This window comes from Chionomys nivalis, chromosome 1 (genome assembly GCF_950005125.1).
Source record: "Chionomys nivalis chromosome 1, mChiNiv1.1, whole genome shotgun sequence".
Taxonomy (NCBI): domain Eukaryota; kingdom Metazoa; phylum Chordata; class Mammalia; order Rodentia; family Cricetidae; genus Chionomys; species Chionomys nivalis.
In genome coordinates, this window is record NC_080086.1 from 130,662,950 (window position 1) to 130,677,641 (window position 14,692).

At 44.7% G+C, this 14,692-nt stretch overlaps 1 protein-coding gene across 1 annotated transcript in view; it reads right to left on the reverse strand.

The window, feature by feature from the left end:
• Window positions 1–2,299: 2,299 nt before the first annotated feature.
• The window catches only part of Rasgrp3 (RAS guanyl releasing protein 3), a 98,304-nt gene continuing 85,911 nt past the window's right edge, over window positions 2,300–14,692 (reverse strand). Inside the window, exons 14-18 of the mRNA XM_057782621.1 lie at window positions 14,371–14,518; window positions 7,143–7,179; window positions 6,770–6,895; window positions 6,093–6,454; window positions 2,300–4,439 (exon numbers count right to left, since the gene is read on the reverse strand). Of these exons, the coding sequence (XP_057638604.1) occupies window positions 4,431–4,439; window positions 6,093–6,454; window positions 6,770–6,895; window positions 7,143–7,179; window positions 14,371–14,518 (682 nt within the window). The 3' untranslated portion in view covers window positions 2,300–4,430. The remainder of the gene's footprint in view (window positions 4,440–6,092; window positions 6,455–6,769; window positions 6,896–7,142; window positions 7,180–14,370; window positions 14,519–14,692) is intronic.

The window sequence follows — 14,692 nt, forward strand, 5'->3', positions numbered from 1 at the left end:
CCCTAGACTAAATTCCTTCCAGAGAACATAGCCTGCTTGGCCTTGTAGGGTAGAAATCAACCCTGAAAGTCACTTTAGACATGGAGAAATAAGAATAGTGGTGTCAGGCACTAAAAAGAAGACTTGATGTGTTTTTCAAAACTTGGGATTTTTTTTCTCAGTTCTATTAGTGCTCCCTATCCTCTGTGAGTGTGGTGTGGGGAGGGGGACGTTAATAATAAAGATAAATGTGCCTTTCCCCTGAAATTTTTTAGAACTAGAAATGTCTAAAAAAAGTTTTTAAATATTTTATCTGGAATCAATATTTTTTTTAAAAAAAATCTTGTTATATTGCTTTATCATACTGTGCAATAGAAACTTAAATAAAAAGACTATTTAAAAGTACTTTGCCCCCAGGCACACTCAACTCCTTGGTAGTCTTAGGTGTGGGGAAACACCGCTACCTTGCTGGTGTTACTTCCTCCCTAACTAGTCTACAGGCTCCTTCTAAAAGTATTTGCCCACATAACCATGAAGTTGCTACCATAGTCAAGTGATTTGGGGTTCACTCACTGTTATCATGGTGTAACATATAGTTCACATTTCAATTTTCCTCATTACCATAGAAAATCTGATTTATTTCATGTTTGACACAGAATATAACCATGGTCCCTAACGTTGCATTCAGATATGGCATTTGATGAGAACTCCCACACACACACACACACACACACCCTTAGATTTTGTAGTGTTTTGTTTTTGAAGTGCTCAGGCCAGTTGCTAATTGAAATGCCGAGGTGATGTTTCCCCTGTGCTCCCCCAGATGAACGCCTTACGCTTCCATTCTCAGTGGACACACATCCCATGTGACTGCCACTAAGACTAGGGGACGAGATGCAGGAACTGTTTTCGTCTATGTGCCCCCTAGTTCCACCCAGCTGAGTCTGGTGCAACCAGAAGAAACCTCCGTCCGGAGAAGTCTTGAAAAATGAAGTTGGTTCCTGTGCTTGCTTACCTTCTCTCATTCTAAAACCCAGCCCGGTTGTCAGTGCATGGCACTCTTTAATTTTGATAGCTAGTTTCTCTTTTCCTCCTGTCTCACTATAAAAAAATAAATTCTTTTAGCCTTTTAAACATATTTATGCTTTGGCCTATTTACATGTGCACAATAAATAGATTTTTCCTCTAAACTAATTCATATTTTACACATTCAGTTCCTTCATCTTGACCACCTAATTTCAAATAGGAAGAAGAGACAAGTGTTAGACCAGAAGGAGGAGGAAATGATTCTCATCATATGATTCTTAAGCATTCTCATTTATATTTCTTCTTAAAGTAGCTTTTGATGCAAATTTTAATTAAATAATGCTCTCTGAAGTCACTGAAAGTGGTGAAATGTCTTTTTTTTTTTTTTTGCATGAAGAAACTGAATAGATGTATCTATAGATGTCTCCTATCGAGGCATCTGACGTCCTAGATGCCGTGACTATAGAGAGTGGAGAAGGGGTCCAAGTTCAGTGTAAATTGCATTCCAAAGGTATGCTCTAGAAATAGTTTAAGTTTTATCTTGGTCAATCCAGAATCTTTCGAGTTTCCTGTCCCAGTTAACAGTTTGGTGTTCTTATCCCAGGAGTCTGCCTTCATTTTCCGACAGCAAAGCTCTTAGACATTCCAAAGGATGTTACTGTGGAAGTCTGGACACACTGCTGGGAAGCCAGACCTTGAACAAAAGACTTCAAATGCCGATTGCAGCTGCTCCGGATTAAGCAGCTGAATGAAGAATCAATGGAAATAGCTAATATGCCCTGACCTGCCTAATTCACTGTGAAGACTTTGACTTTACCCTTCCTTTTAAAGGGAATAGCGACAAGGTACTATGCAGTACTCAAGTGTGGGGCCAGCCTGGGCTACCTAGAAAATTATAAGCCAACCTTGGCTAATAGTGAGACCCTATCTCCCTAGTTAACCATAGAATGACACCCCGTTCAAGGAAATAAAAGTGAGGCTGGAGAGATGACTCGTAGGTTAAGAGCACTGGTTGTTCTATCAAAGGAACCAGGTTCAATTCCCTACACGGCAGCTAACAAAGGTAGCTCCACGTCCAGGGGATCCAGCGCCCTCTTCTGACCTCTGTGGGCACTGCATGCATGTGGTACACTTACAATACATGTATGTAAAACATTCATACACAGATAAAATAAGACTTTTCTTTAAAAAGAAGAAAATCAAGGTGACAATATACTATAAAAAAAGAGGTCTGGAGGAAGAAACATCTTTGTTTTTCTTTGCCATGGGCTTGTCTATTTTATTGACTCTGAGAAACTGATGAAGTCATCATTAAAGTCACTACTGGTTGTAAGTCAACAGTATAATCAGAATTGTGAAGCAGTTCTTTATGGACTACAGTTCCTCTTCAGTGCACTAATAGCCCTCATGTTTGCACAGTGCACAGGCATACACATGCTACATACACACATGCAACACACGGAGTATTTTTTTTTTGCTTGTGTTTATTTTTCATTAAAGGTACATTTTGGTTCCTTATCATGGGAAGACTGGAAATACAAAATTCCTTATGTATATGAAAACTCTTAAATATCCAAGCCAAATGGCAAGTGAACTAACTCCTCTGAAAAGAAATATAAAAAGTCCAACCTTCATTAACAGGTTTCTGTCTGATCTTTTCTCCAGAAGGGTTTCCTGTACTTAAGTTACCATTTTCTGCTTTAATTTGTTAACATGCATTTAGCTGTATGTATGACTAGCAACAGATAGTGTATATACACAGACCCGACAGCTCTGCCCTCCGAGGTGCTTGACACTGGTAAGTCAGTTCATTTCCAGCTTAATCTCAGCTCCTATTAATGACTTGACTTACTCTTCAGTATCCCCAGTCCAGATTCTTTCCCATTCCAGAGCCGCTGGAGCACACTACATCAGCTCTGCCAAAGTTTGAAGACCCTGGAACTGGGGCTGGAGAGATAGTTCAGTGGTTAAGAGCACTGACTGCTCTTCCAGAGGACCGGGGTTCAGTTCCCAGCACCCACACGGTACGTAAAGATACCAGAACCACTTAGCTTTCATGTCCTCATGCTCCCGGTCTCTAAGGACCAGAGCAGAACCACCGGTTAGTTTTTACCTCAGATACATACACAGTAGCCCTCCAGTGTAGACCAGGGTACTTCTGAGAAAGACTGGTCAGTGGGCATCAGATGGTCCCCTCAGTGACAGACTCAACACCTCAATTTTTCTTAGACAGAATCTTGCTAAGTTTCCTAGGCTGACCGCAGACTTGAGGGTCGTCCTACCCTTGCGCCAAGCAGAAAGAGAGAGGTGTGTAACCCCATCTCAGCTTTGTCTCCATCTCAGAGCATCAGGAACCACTATCATAGATACACATCCAAAGGAAGACATCTAAATTATTAATATTTTAAACTCATAACTAGAATATCAATCCATAGTTGAGGCTTATGGTAAGTTTTCTTTCTGTGAATATTCTTTTAACTGTGGGTGAGAATTTATTAAGAAGAAATGAAGTTACCTTTTGCATCCTGAAGTTATCTAAAACAAAAGTCTTCAGGTTGCTTTTGGCTTTCCAAACTGGTTGTTCTCCTTTTCACCTAGAAATTCAGAGGGGTTTTTTGCTTGTTTTTTGTTGGTTGGTTTTTGGTTTTGTTTTCTACTAAATTTTATCCCTTGGAACTTGATTTGATTTTGTAATTAACATTCTATTTTGGGAATCCTCAGAAAGATTGGGAACACAATTAGGTGTCCAGGCATATAATTTTTTTTCCACTGTAGCTAGTATGACTACTAGGGGAGCTTGGGGGCTGTGATTCTCCTTAGTGAGGCAGGATTGGTGAGACCTAGGCAATACACACATGTGGCATTACACACCACAGCCACTGTGTGGGAAGACACTCGAAATAGCGCACAGCTAACTGGCATCGGAGGAATCACTACTTTCCAGAGTCTGAAAAAACGCCTTTGTCTCTCAGCGAAACTTCAAGTCCCAGTCCCATCTAAAAGGTACGCAAAAGGAGCTCAGTCTCAACGCCTTATGAAACACCCCATACACACACACACACACCGATTTATAAAAATAACGTTATCCAAAAGGGCCAAGTTTTGAATTTAGAGAACGGATATCACACACATGCGCCGGAGCTTGCCTTCCCAGTGTATAAACGGCTCTGGAGAGGTGTGAGAAACTGCCCACTACATAACAGTGTTTGTGGCATCTCAGCAGGGGCAGAGCGTGGGAAATAAATAGTTCAGAGTCGGGATAAATCCTCTCTCCTGTGGTCCAGTCATGGAGATCCCAGGATGACAGGAGGCCGTGAACATGTGCGCATCTCTTTTCCAGACCACTCCCAGAGCTGGAAGTGCTTCCCGCAGCTTTTCTTTTCCCCAAAGCTGACATGATTGCCTTTAGTATCCCCAGCTTGATCTCAGCCATCCTGCAAGACAAACCAAAGCCTGTTGCATAGTTGGGTCTCATTGAATAAAAGCAGAGTGTTCCTAAAATGCTGTTTTCCAGGCGACTGTGAGGGAAGACCTCAATGACCAGTTCTTGTAGTTTCCATATCTAGGAGGGAATTAAAAGATCATAGAGCCAAACACTTAGAACCTGAGCCTGTGATCCCCGCTACCTTAGATTCAGTGGAGGATCCCTTGAGCCCAGGAGTTAGAAGCTAGTCCCATGCAACCTAGTGTGACTCCGTGTCACAAAAATAAATTTAAAAACAAAAACAAGACAAAACAATAGAAGGTATCAGAAAGATGGGCCAGTGTTTTAAAGTGCTTGCTGCACAATCATGAGAAGTAGAGCTTGAAATTTAGCAGCCCTGCAGCAGCTAGATGTCCTGGGAAGCCCTGTAACTGCGGCTCTGAGATGGTGATGGAAGAGACAAGAAGACTGGACTGCTGGAGCTACCTAGCTTCCGGCCTAGCAGAGGAAAACGTGACCTCCAGATTCAGAGATAGACCCCCCAATAAAATAGAAAAACAATAAAATAAAAAGGAGAGAGGAGAGGGAGAGAGAGAAGAAGCCACCTAACACCCATTTCTGACCTCCGCGCCTGCACCTAGGCACGTGTGCACAGGCACACATATTCATACACACATACATGAAATACTCAGACACAAACAAATGAATCCTAAAAAAAAAAAAAAACAGATCATCCACTCGGCACATGGACGTCTTACTCTGTGAGCCTAGAGAGTTCATATACAGGACACGAGGCGTTCCCGTTGGGTGCTACACAAAACATTGGGATGTCCCTCCTTTAAAATGCTCCTTGTTCGAATGTTTCCATCTCAGAAATTCTTTTTATAACATATAGAAGGGCACTTAGAAGATGTAGGTACATATATATGTATATGTCTGACTTTCTATAGGTACACTGTATATTCATACATACATATTCATACAGTGTGAATCTGATTTACCAATAATTGCATTACTTTACAGAGTAGGCATATTTGATGTCCCCAAATCTATTTTCTTAATACACCATAGACTGTTGACTATTGAATTATCTCCCTCTTGAATCGATTTATAATTTCAGCAGATTCTAACATTACATGTGCATGCCAGTTTACTTAGGGCGACCCAGATGTGACTCTTGGGTGACGGAGCCCACTTTATAGAATCTTCCAGCCTCCACATCTTGGATTATCACCCCCTCTTCTTTTCTGCAAAACCATTAAGTGCCTCTGTTTTAGCACAGGCAAGAATCTAACTCTCTGTTCACAAATCTTCCCTGAGTTTGAGCCCGACTCTGGCTTGGGAAATGAAGCTAATGTGTAGTGCACTGGTCTTTGAACATATGCAACAGTTATGGGCCCCTGATGCACCATTGCAATATAGACATGACCTCTTCACATTGCAGAATTCTATTTTCATTTTCTGCGTAGTGAAACAGACCCAAGGAATGAAAAATCATCATTCTGGGGTCCAATAACTAGCTAGTAGCTCTCAAAGGGATCCATCTTGATTCCCAGTCACACTGCTTTGGAAGTCATGAGGTTATTGTCCAGAGCCACCGTGCCCATATCAGCACCCTCGGCCTCCGACTTCCTGATGCTAGTTGTGGTTTCACGGCACTGACCTCACCATCCTGTTTGGCTTCATCTTGCCCTTCATCCTGGTCAGGTTCAAATGCGGTGCCTCGGTCTACAACATCCACACCAGCCTGTGCCATGGGCTTCTCGTTTTCCCACTTGGCAAAGCCTTTGTCCTTAGTTGCTTTGTCATGGAACTTGGATTTCATTTTGGGGAATGTGTGGGACCCCGAGTCTCCCCAGCCAGCCTCTGACCACACAGGTTCTGTCTGGGTAGCTTGACTAGTGGTGGCTCGCTGTAGCCTCACGGAGATTTTACGAGAAGAGCCCGTGACCAGTGTGATGGCTCTGCTATCCAGGTCCCGGTGTCCGGCAGTGACCCCAGGAAACTCAAACACTTCATCCTGCACTAGAAGGAAGAGGAGAGTGATTGTTACCTGACGTCAGTCTGTGCAATAGCAAACCATCACTGTTAGTAAAGATGCCAGGAATCTGATATGCAAGGTTTCAGAGGAACCAGCACCAGCTAGAATTAAAGTATCAGCAGGTGAGTGTGTTAGTAAGTTCGCCAAAAAAGCCAAAGAATTAAGGGGTTGGCATTCCGAGAACTCTAAGAAAGCAACTAGCCTTGCTGCTTATAGGACTCATACCCTAAGTAGACACAGAACACAGACAGACAGGTGTGGAGAGACACCACGGCAGTGAAGATCATAGAGATGCTTACCTGGGGGCAAGGCTGGGCTTCCAGGCAGTGACCCAGGATTGCTGCCCAGCGAAGGTGCCCGGGCAAGTCTCCTGCAGGCCAGAACCAAGAGGTCTTTGCACTGTTTGTGACAGTTGGCTCCACAGTCTGAAAAGATCCAAAAGGTGCCACAGATGAGTGTGAAGCCAACATGCATGTCTGGCCCTCCCCTCCCCCACATCTGGATTTCAGGGATGACACTAGGAAGTTTAGAGTTTTCTTCCAGCACGCATTAACCCTTCAGCTTCCATTGTCCCAAGAGACCCAAGTTCTCCATCCGGCCAAGAGAGCATGTACAGTTTAATCTGACAGATTTGTTTCCTACCCCAAATGTCGGCGTCTTAACAGGTATTACCTTTGCATTTGTAGCCTTGTTTGATTATGCCCCAGAGCTGAAACAGAAGACAAAGGAATGTCAGAACATGGGAAGAGAAGCCTAGAAAGAAAACAAAGCCACGGAGAAGGAAGCTCTGGGAAGTTGGATGACTGGCAGCTCACAAACAGGATGTAGCTGCTCTGGACACCCTTCCTGTGGAAGAGGAGCCTTCTCCCAGTCCCCTTCAGCTGTGGTGACAGTTTCCCTTCTCTTTCTCAGAGCCAACTGGTAGTTGGCATGGAAAATTAGAGTTAGTAAGTTGATATGTTGTTCAGATGTCAGCGACTCTGAAGCCACTTGTAGAAGAAAAGTGGACCAGCAGGCCTTCCTGCCTTCCTTTATGATCCTGGCTGCTTTGGCGCCCCCTGCAGGAGCTGTCGCAGTCTCAGCGTGCACTTCCTAACTTGGATTTTGCCAGGTAAAGAACGGGCGACTGATCTTAGGCGCCTTGTCTGCAGCAAGGCTGCGGGAGATGTCACAAGGCCTCCTACTCTACCAGCCAAGGACATGGTGATTTCCACGAAGTTAGCTACTAGGAAGTGACTGCTAAATAAAAGCTACAGGCAGGCGTTATGAAGGACATAAAAGACCCCCACGCACCAGAATAAAAATCAGACTATAAGCACCATACTAAAGCTCCACACCGTAAAGCTGAAACTAAGCGTTTTATCTGACCCTCCCAGAAACCAGGAGAAACAGCAGCCATATTCTCCCTAAACTGTCAGTTTCCATTTGTCGCCTGTCAAGTTGGGAGCTTAGGCCCCAGGCCCTTGAATCTATCCCAGCCCCCAGGCCTGATCTGGACTCCAAATCCCAGCAGGCCAGGTCCTGATCCCCTCCCTGGGGTTGGGGTCAGGACCCCTCCCCAGGGTATTTAAATGAGCTCCCAAAAGAGGAACACTTGGTCCCTTTTCCTTCCTCCCCCGGGGGTGGGGGGAGTGGGGGGTTGGAGGAGTGGGGGTGGGGGTCGAGTTTTGCGCAGCTTCCTGTTTCCCCTTCAGGGCCACCCGAGAGTGCAGAACTCCCATTAAACCTGGATATTTCTTTTTGATTTGGCTTGTTTTGATTTGGTTTGATTGGGAGCTCGCATTAGGAAATATTCCTAACATCACGTACACCTTAATCCTTAAACAGGAAGGTGGAGGAACTCATGCTCTTAGTTCCCTTTTCTTTTTTGTTTAGACAGGTTCTCCTATGGAGGCCAGGCTGGTCTCAAACTCCCAATCCTCCTGCCTCAGCCTCACAAGCATTGAAATTACAAGCATGTGCCTTCATGCCTGGCTTATTTTTCTATTATCCCCTCTCCCTGCTGCCCCCTTCCATGCAGAGACAAAGACCAGGCCGCTGTGGCTCCAGCTTCTCCCTGTCTGGAAAACCTAATTCTGTTCTGCGGAATGACATGGTGCCTGATTTTAGAATCTAAAATTGCACAACCTACAACCTTTTGCTGGAACTGTAATTTTGTCCTTTGACACTACAAATGCCTCAGGTTCAATGAGGGAGGTGTTTGCAAGTTGCTCTGGGCACGGTCATGGCTGTGGTGTAATGTCCTGGCAGAAGTGAAGATATTCTAAAGAGATCCACATTCCCTTCCCTTGCCCCCTCAAGCTACTGAATGAAGCAATGGTCGCCCAGGAACTGGGACTTTCCAGCAATCTCACACTGAAGTCTTAGGCCAGCAAGAAGAGCGGCCTGTCTCCCTCCAAGAATCCCCATAATTCTCTGACAGCTTCTCAGACCACCGGACAGGAGAGCCTGGAGCTGGGACAGCAATGGGTCAGAACTGGGCCAAGTCACACTTCCACAAGGACAGCTTGGTCATGTATCTCCTTGCTCTATTCAAGCCTAAACCTGAAGTGTCAGAAGACAGACTTGCTGCGACTCTTCATTTGTTCCTCTTCTCATTGTGGCCATGATGAATTGCCTTTTATTTGTCTAGTTGGTATCTTGAGGTCAGGTGGCTAAGCCTAGCTTGGTGGGTGGGGCCCTCCTCGTAGCTCTTAACACTGTGAAGAAGGTGCTCTTGCCCTATCCTTCCTCCTACTTTCTCGTAACATTTTCCCAGGGTGGCAGGGACACCTGCACATTCGGTATTAGGCTCAGCTCTGTTTAGTTTAGGCTTAAGATGGGAAAACTCCCAACCTCATTAATGGGTGCTTGTTGCTTGTTAATAAATGGAGGCTGAAAGGAGCGGGGCCAGCGGCCTCCTGGGTCGAGGGGGAACTCTGTTCACAATGCATAATGCCACACAAGCCCCCTGAGAACCGGCATCCAGCCCTGATATGAAAAGCAGTTGCCAATGCAGAGTGATGTAAAGGCAAGAGGGTGGCTGCCCCTTTCTCTCATGAAGACAAGGATATTCTTCTAGGGGAACCCAGAGATTCTTTTGAGCCTTCATAGTGCCAAGATCTTCTAGAACACAGTAAGATGCAAATGCCATCTGGCAGGGCAGACAGGTCAGCTCGGAATAGAGTACCACAGGAGACCAGATGGGGTCAGAAAAGGGAAGAGGGTGGTCAGGTTAGTTACAGCTTCTCAGGAGCCCAGGAAGCTTTAAAAGTCATCTAGCTGGCTTCCGTCATAGAAAGCGTGAAGATAATGATCCAGGAAATAGATACCTTGCAAGTCCCAACCGGGAAAACTTTAAGAGTGATGACATTCTTACCGCTGCCTCTGGGCCACATCTGTGTGAACAAAGCCACTAGGATGGGACCAGAAGGAGACTGAAGAAGAGGCAACTTCGGAACTAGAAAAAGAGATCATTCTGAGTGAGGTAACCCAGATCCAGAAAGACAAATATGTATGCATTCGCCTATATGTGGATATAAGCTGGTGAATTTGATGATAACGAAATTACAATCCATAGACCCACAGAGGTCAGGTACAAAGTAAGGGACAAATAGGGACAGATAGACCTCCCTAATGGAATAGAATAGATAATTATGGTTGGATTTGGGGTGGGGGGTGGAAGGGGAAAATCAAGTGAAGAGGAAAGGGGGGAGGAGGGGGGGAATACAAATGGGGAGAGTCAGGTAAAATTAAGAGCCATTGGAGGAGTAATATGGAAACCTAATATAGTTAGAAGCCTACTAAAATATATGCATGTATGGAATTGATCTAAATAAAATCTCCAAATAATGGGGGAGACACTAGACTTCTCTTGTCACCAAATGAAGCTCACTATACCAGGAATGGGTTACCCTTAATTGAATTGTGGGCCAAAGGGTTCCCATGGGAACCTCCAAACAACCCAGGCTGTTGCCAAGACTATAGGCTGCTCTCCACAAACTGATGGCAAGGTCCTGCTGCCGAAGACACTAAGTGACTCACTGAACACAGAGACGTGGAGCTGGTACCTGCATGATCCTTCACCCCAGGTTCCAGTGTCTTTGGCACATGTCTCTGTGTGCTACCAAAGGAGAAAAATAAACCCCAACTCATCCACAAACCCTTTGATCTACAACAGTGTCCTACCTGTTAAGATGCTAGTGCAACAGTGGTTCAAAGCTTGTGGGAGTAACCAACCACTATCTGATTTGACTTAAGGCCCACTCCACCAGATGGAGCCCATACCCAGCACTACTCGGGTGACCAATAACCTGAGACTAGATAGGCCAGAGACCTGGGAAGCAAACACCACTGCTAAAGGAACACAGCATTAAAATGACTCCTAAGGACATTCTCCTATACTCATAGGTCAGTGCCTTCTCAGCCATCATCAGAGAGGCTTCCTCTTGCAGCCAACACGAACAAATACAGAGACCCACAGCCAGACATATGCTGAAAATGAGAGACCTTGGAGCACTCAGCCCTAAATGGGATGTCTCCATCAAATCCCTCACCTCCAGGGTCAGGGAACCCTACATAAGAGGAGGCAGAAATAGTGTAAGAGTCAGAGGGGACAGAGGACACCAAGAAAACAAGGTCCTCAAAATCAACATGATCAACACATATATGATCTCACAGAGACCGAGGCAGCACACACAGGGGCTGTGCAGGTGTTTTGGATCTGCACTATGGCTTCCAGTTTAGTGTTTTCTAAGTTAAAAGTTCAAACAAGTGGGTCTCTGTGTGTATATCTATTTCTTGTGCCTTATCTTGGGCTCTTTTCCTTCTGCTTGCTTGCTTTTTCCTGTTCCAATGTGTTAGTTTTTGTTTATCTTATTTTATTCTATTTTATTATTATCCCTTAGAAGCCTGTTTGTTTGGTTTTTTTTCTAAATAAATAAACAGGTGGGTCTGGAACGGAGACTGCATGGGGAGGAAATGGGAGGAGTAGAGGAAGGGAAAACAATAATCAGGATATGTTATGTGAGAAAAAATCTATTATAAATAAAAAGGGGAAAGAAGAAGAAGGAGCAGAGGAGGAGGAAGAGAAGGAGGAAGACGTAGCATCCTTTCCAGGTGTGGTGGTGCTTGTGTTTAATCCCAGCATTCAGAAGACTAAGGAAAAAGGGTCTCAAGTTCAAGCCTATCCTGGACCCCCACCCCACCGCTAAAGATAGGACGCCCTAATGGGAGTTGCAATATGTTAGTAGCACCACTGTAGAGCTGCTGCAAAGAGATATAGTCAAGCAAGAGTCCTTTCAGGACTTGGTTTGCTGAGCTCACTTGGGAGCCAGGAGGAAACACTGCCAGGAAAAGGCACTGGGTCAGTGTGCCAGCCAACAACAGCCAGAGGCAACCCAACTTAGGTGAGTCTTGGAAGCATTTCCCAGGCTTCTTTGATCTGAGACCATGGGCTTGTACAATACTTGACATTCTTTACAATATAAAGAACACTGGACTGAGAGTTAGGAAAGCTGGCTGGGGTTCATGCCCCAGCTGCCAATGAGTTACGTGACCTTGGGGAACTAACTCTCTTCACTTCTCCAGCCTTTAGTTTCTTCTTCTATAAAATACGGGGATTACCACCACACTTTCAGTTCTGGCATCCTGATTCTGAAATATATGCACTGCCTTCCTTGCCCTTAAAATAGAATTTATTTCAAAAGCAGATGGCCCAGGCACTGGAAAATGGTTCCTGGCAGTCTCACAATTCCTTTCAAGGATGTACCTTCAGAGTTGTATTTATAAATCCCTTGAAGATCAGTGGACCCTTGAGTATTAAGTGAACAAAGCCCAAGTCAAGCTGTACTAATGAAATTAAATAAATTTCAAAAATTGAAAAGGACAATAAACTTAAAAGAGTTAATTTCAGGCAACCTCTAAAAGTGCCAAAAGAATACTTTCAGAAAGTTTACACTGTTTCCTCTTTTCCCAACCCCTTGATACTTTCAGACTTGTAACTTGCCTGGTATTATTTATCTCCCCAACAACTTGTCAGGTAAGCAGTGTATTGACTATTTTTTACAAATGGGAAAGCAGACATAACGGTAGTCATTAACTTGGGCCCACAACATGGAGTAAGAGGGGCAAAACTGAGGTTCAAAGCCAAGGTTCGAGACTCCAGGTCCAGAGTTGTGTTCTTCATACCAGGAGCAGCAGGGCACAGCAACAGCAAGTGTACTCAGATGAGTGGGCAGAAGATGAGGAATCCAAGATTGACCTTCTTCTCTGAAACAGGCATCCCCACGTAGGAGGAGGCAGCAATGGCTTCTATGCTGAGACTGAATAAGTACCTCAAATCCGTCCTACACCACTAGAGACCAAATAAGCATCCCGATTCCCAGTTCTGCCTTGGCAAGTCCACTCAGTCTGACCTTTCCGTCTGAAGGCTCAGGCTTTGCAGTGGTACCTGTGGTCTCACCCCACTTGCATTTTCAGGTTTATCTACTTCCCCAAACTCCCATGGGAATAGAGAAACAAGAGGCACACGAAAAAGGAAATGCATTTGTTGTACAATTGGGTGGTGCAGTGAAGGACGCATCCAGAGGAGATGCTGTTAAGAAAAGGAACGTCTCTGTCCCTGGGACTGATGAGGCAAACTGACTAGAATGGTCTGGGGGCTGCTGCTGTCGAAAGTAGAAGTTGCCTTATATACCTATTCTCAGAGAGATGTGTGCCCTGGGTCTCCCAAAGCCAGGCCTTCAAGCAGGGCATGGGAACAGTGTAACTGACAGGCAGCCCAAAGCAGTCAGTCCTGGCATACGACGGCTGAACAGAACCAACAGCTAAGCTCAGGTGGTTTATTTTACCTAGGTGCTGGGCCACCCTCACCTCAAACTTTTCATTTTCTTCTACTTGAGAACCAATTGGAAGATAATCAGAGTTCAAAAATCTGGTGAGGAGAGGGCCCAGAGCTGGCTCCACTGTCGGTGTCAGGGTAAGTATACAGCAGTGGCTCTCATCCTTCTCAATGCTGTGCGTGACCCTTAATACAGTTCCACAAGTTGTGGTGACGCCCAAGCAAAAAATTATCTTCGTTGCTACTCCATAACCGTAATTTTGCTACTGCTATGATTCGTAGTGTTAATATTTGATATGCAGGATATCTGATATCTGACTCCTGTGAAAAGGTCACTTGATCACCAAAGCGGTCGCGACCCACAGGTTGAGAACTGTGGTACACAGTGTTCTTGTACTACAGTGGTGAGGGCCAAGCACAGGACTCACACTCAGAGCTCCCGTGTTTGAGTCCACGCTCTTTTGATTAGAACTCTGCAATCGTGGAGGAGTTGGATTAACCATTCTACACCTCTCCTTCTTCACAGGGCAAATGCGGAGAAAATGCCTATCTCATGCTGTGGGGATTCCTCATATCGCTGCCCGGGGACTTTGTTACTGTCAAGTATTAAGTAAATGTTATTTATTATCACGACCTCCTTATCCCCAAAGGGTTTTCTTCCTCTTTGAGTTGGGAAGTATTGAGCCATGCCATGATGGATGTAGTGACGAACATGTTAAATGAGTGCTAGAAGGAACTGGCTAAGATAAATGCTCCTCTTTAGAGCAACCATTACCAAGAGTGGTGACGAATGCCAGAGCTCTCTAGGCTGATACTTCCCCTGGCAGACAGTAGTAGTAGAAGCTCTTTCTCTAGCTAGTGGAGCTCAGCATCCTTCCCTGGCCAGGTTTGGGGTACTCTCAGAGCATAGCTAAACTCACAGATCTCAGTTTGGTTTTTATTTTATCTTTAATTTCAGGGAATCACCACACGTTTTATTTCTGATGCAGAAAAGAAAATGAATTCTACTGAGGAAATCATTTCCCTGCCTTTCCAAGGGGCTGCAAAAAAAAAAAAATAGAAATGGAAAATCTGACTTACAAATCCCGCACAGTGTTCACAGAAGGTCGGCTTGAGATAATTCATCTCCTGAAAATTATGGATAAATCCTGGTCCCATTTTGCAGTGTAGCTGGGATTTAGCTCTCAGAAAATAGGCCATCATTTCATCTTTGCTAATTAGGCCATCCCTGTTAGGAAAGTCAAAGAAGAGAAGAATCTGTGAATACCGTATCACTAAGCAGCGGTGACACTCTGGTACCCACCTCCCAAGCCTTTGTGACCAAAAGCAAAAGAGAGCTGTTCACTTTTCTTAAACATTTAAAAGGAGGATGAGTCTCCAAAGACACATCAAATATTCAAAA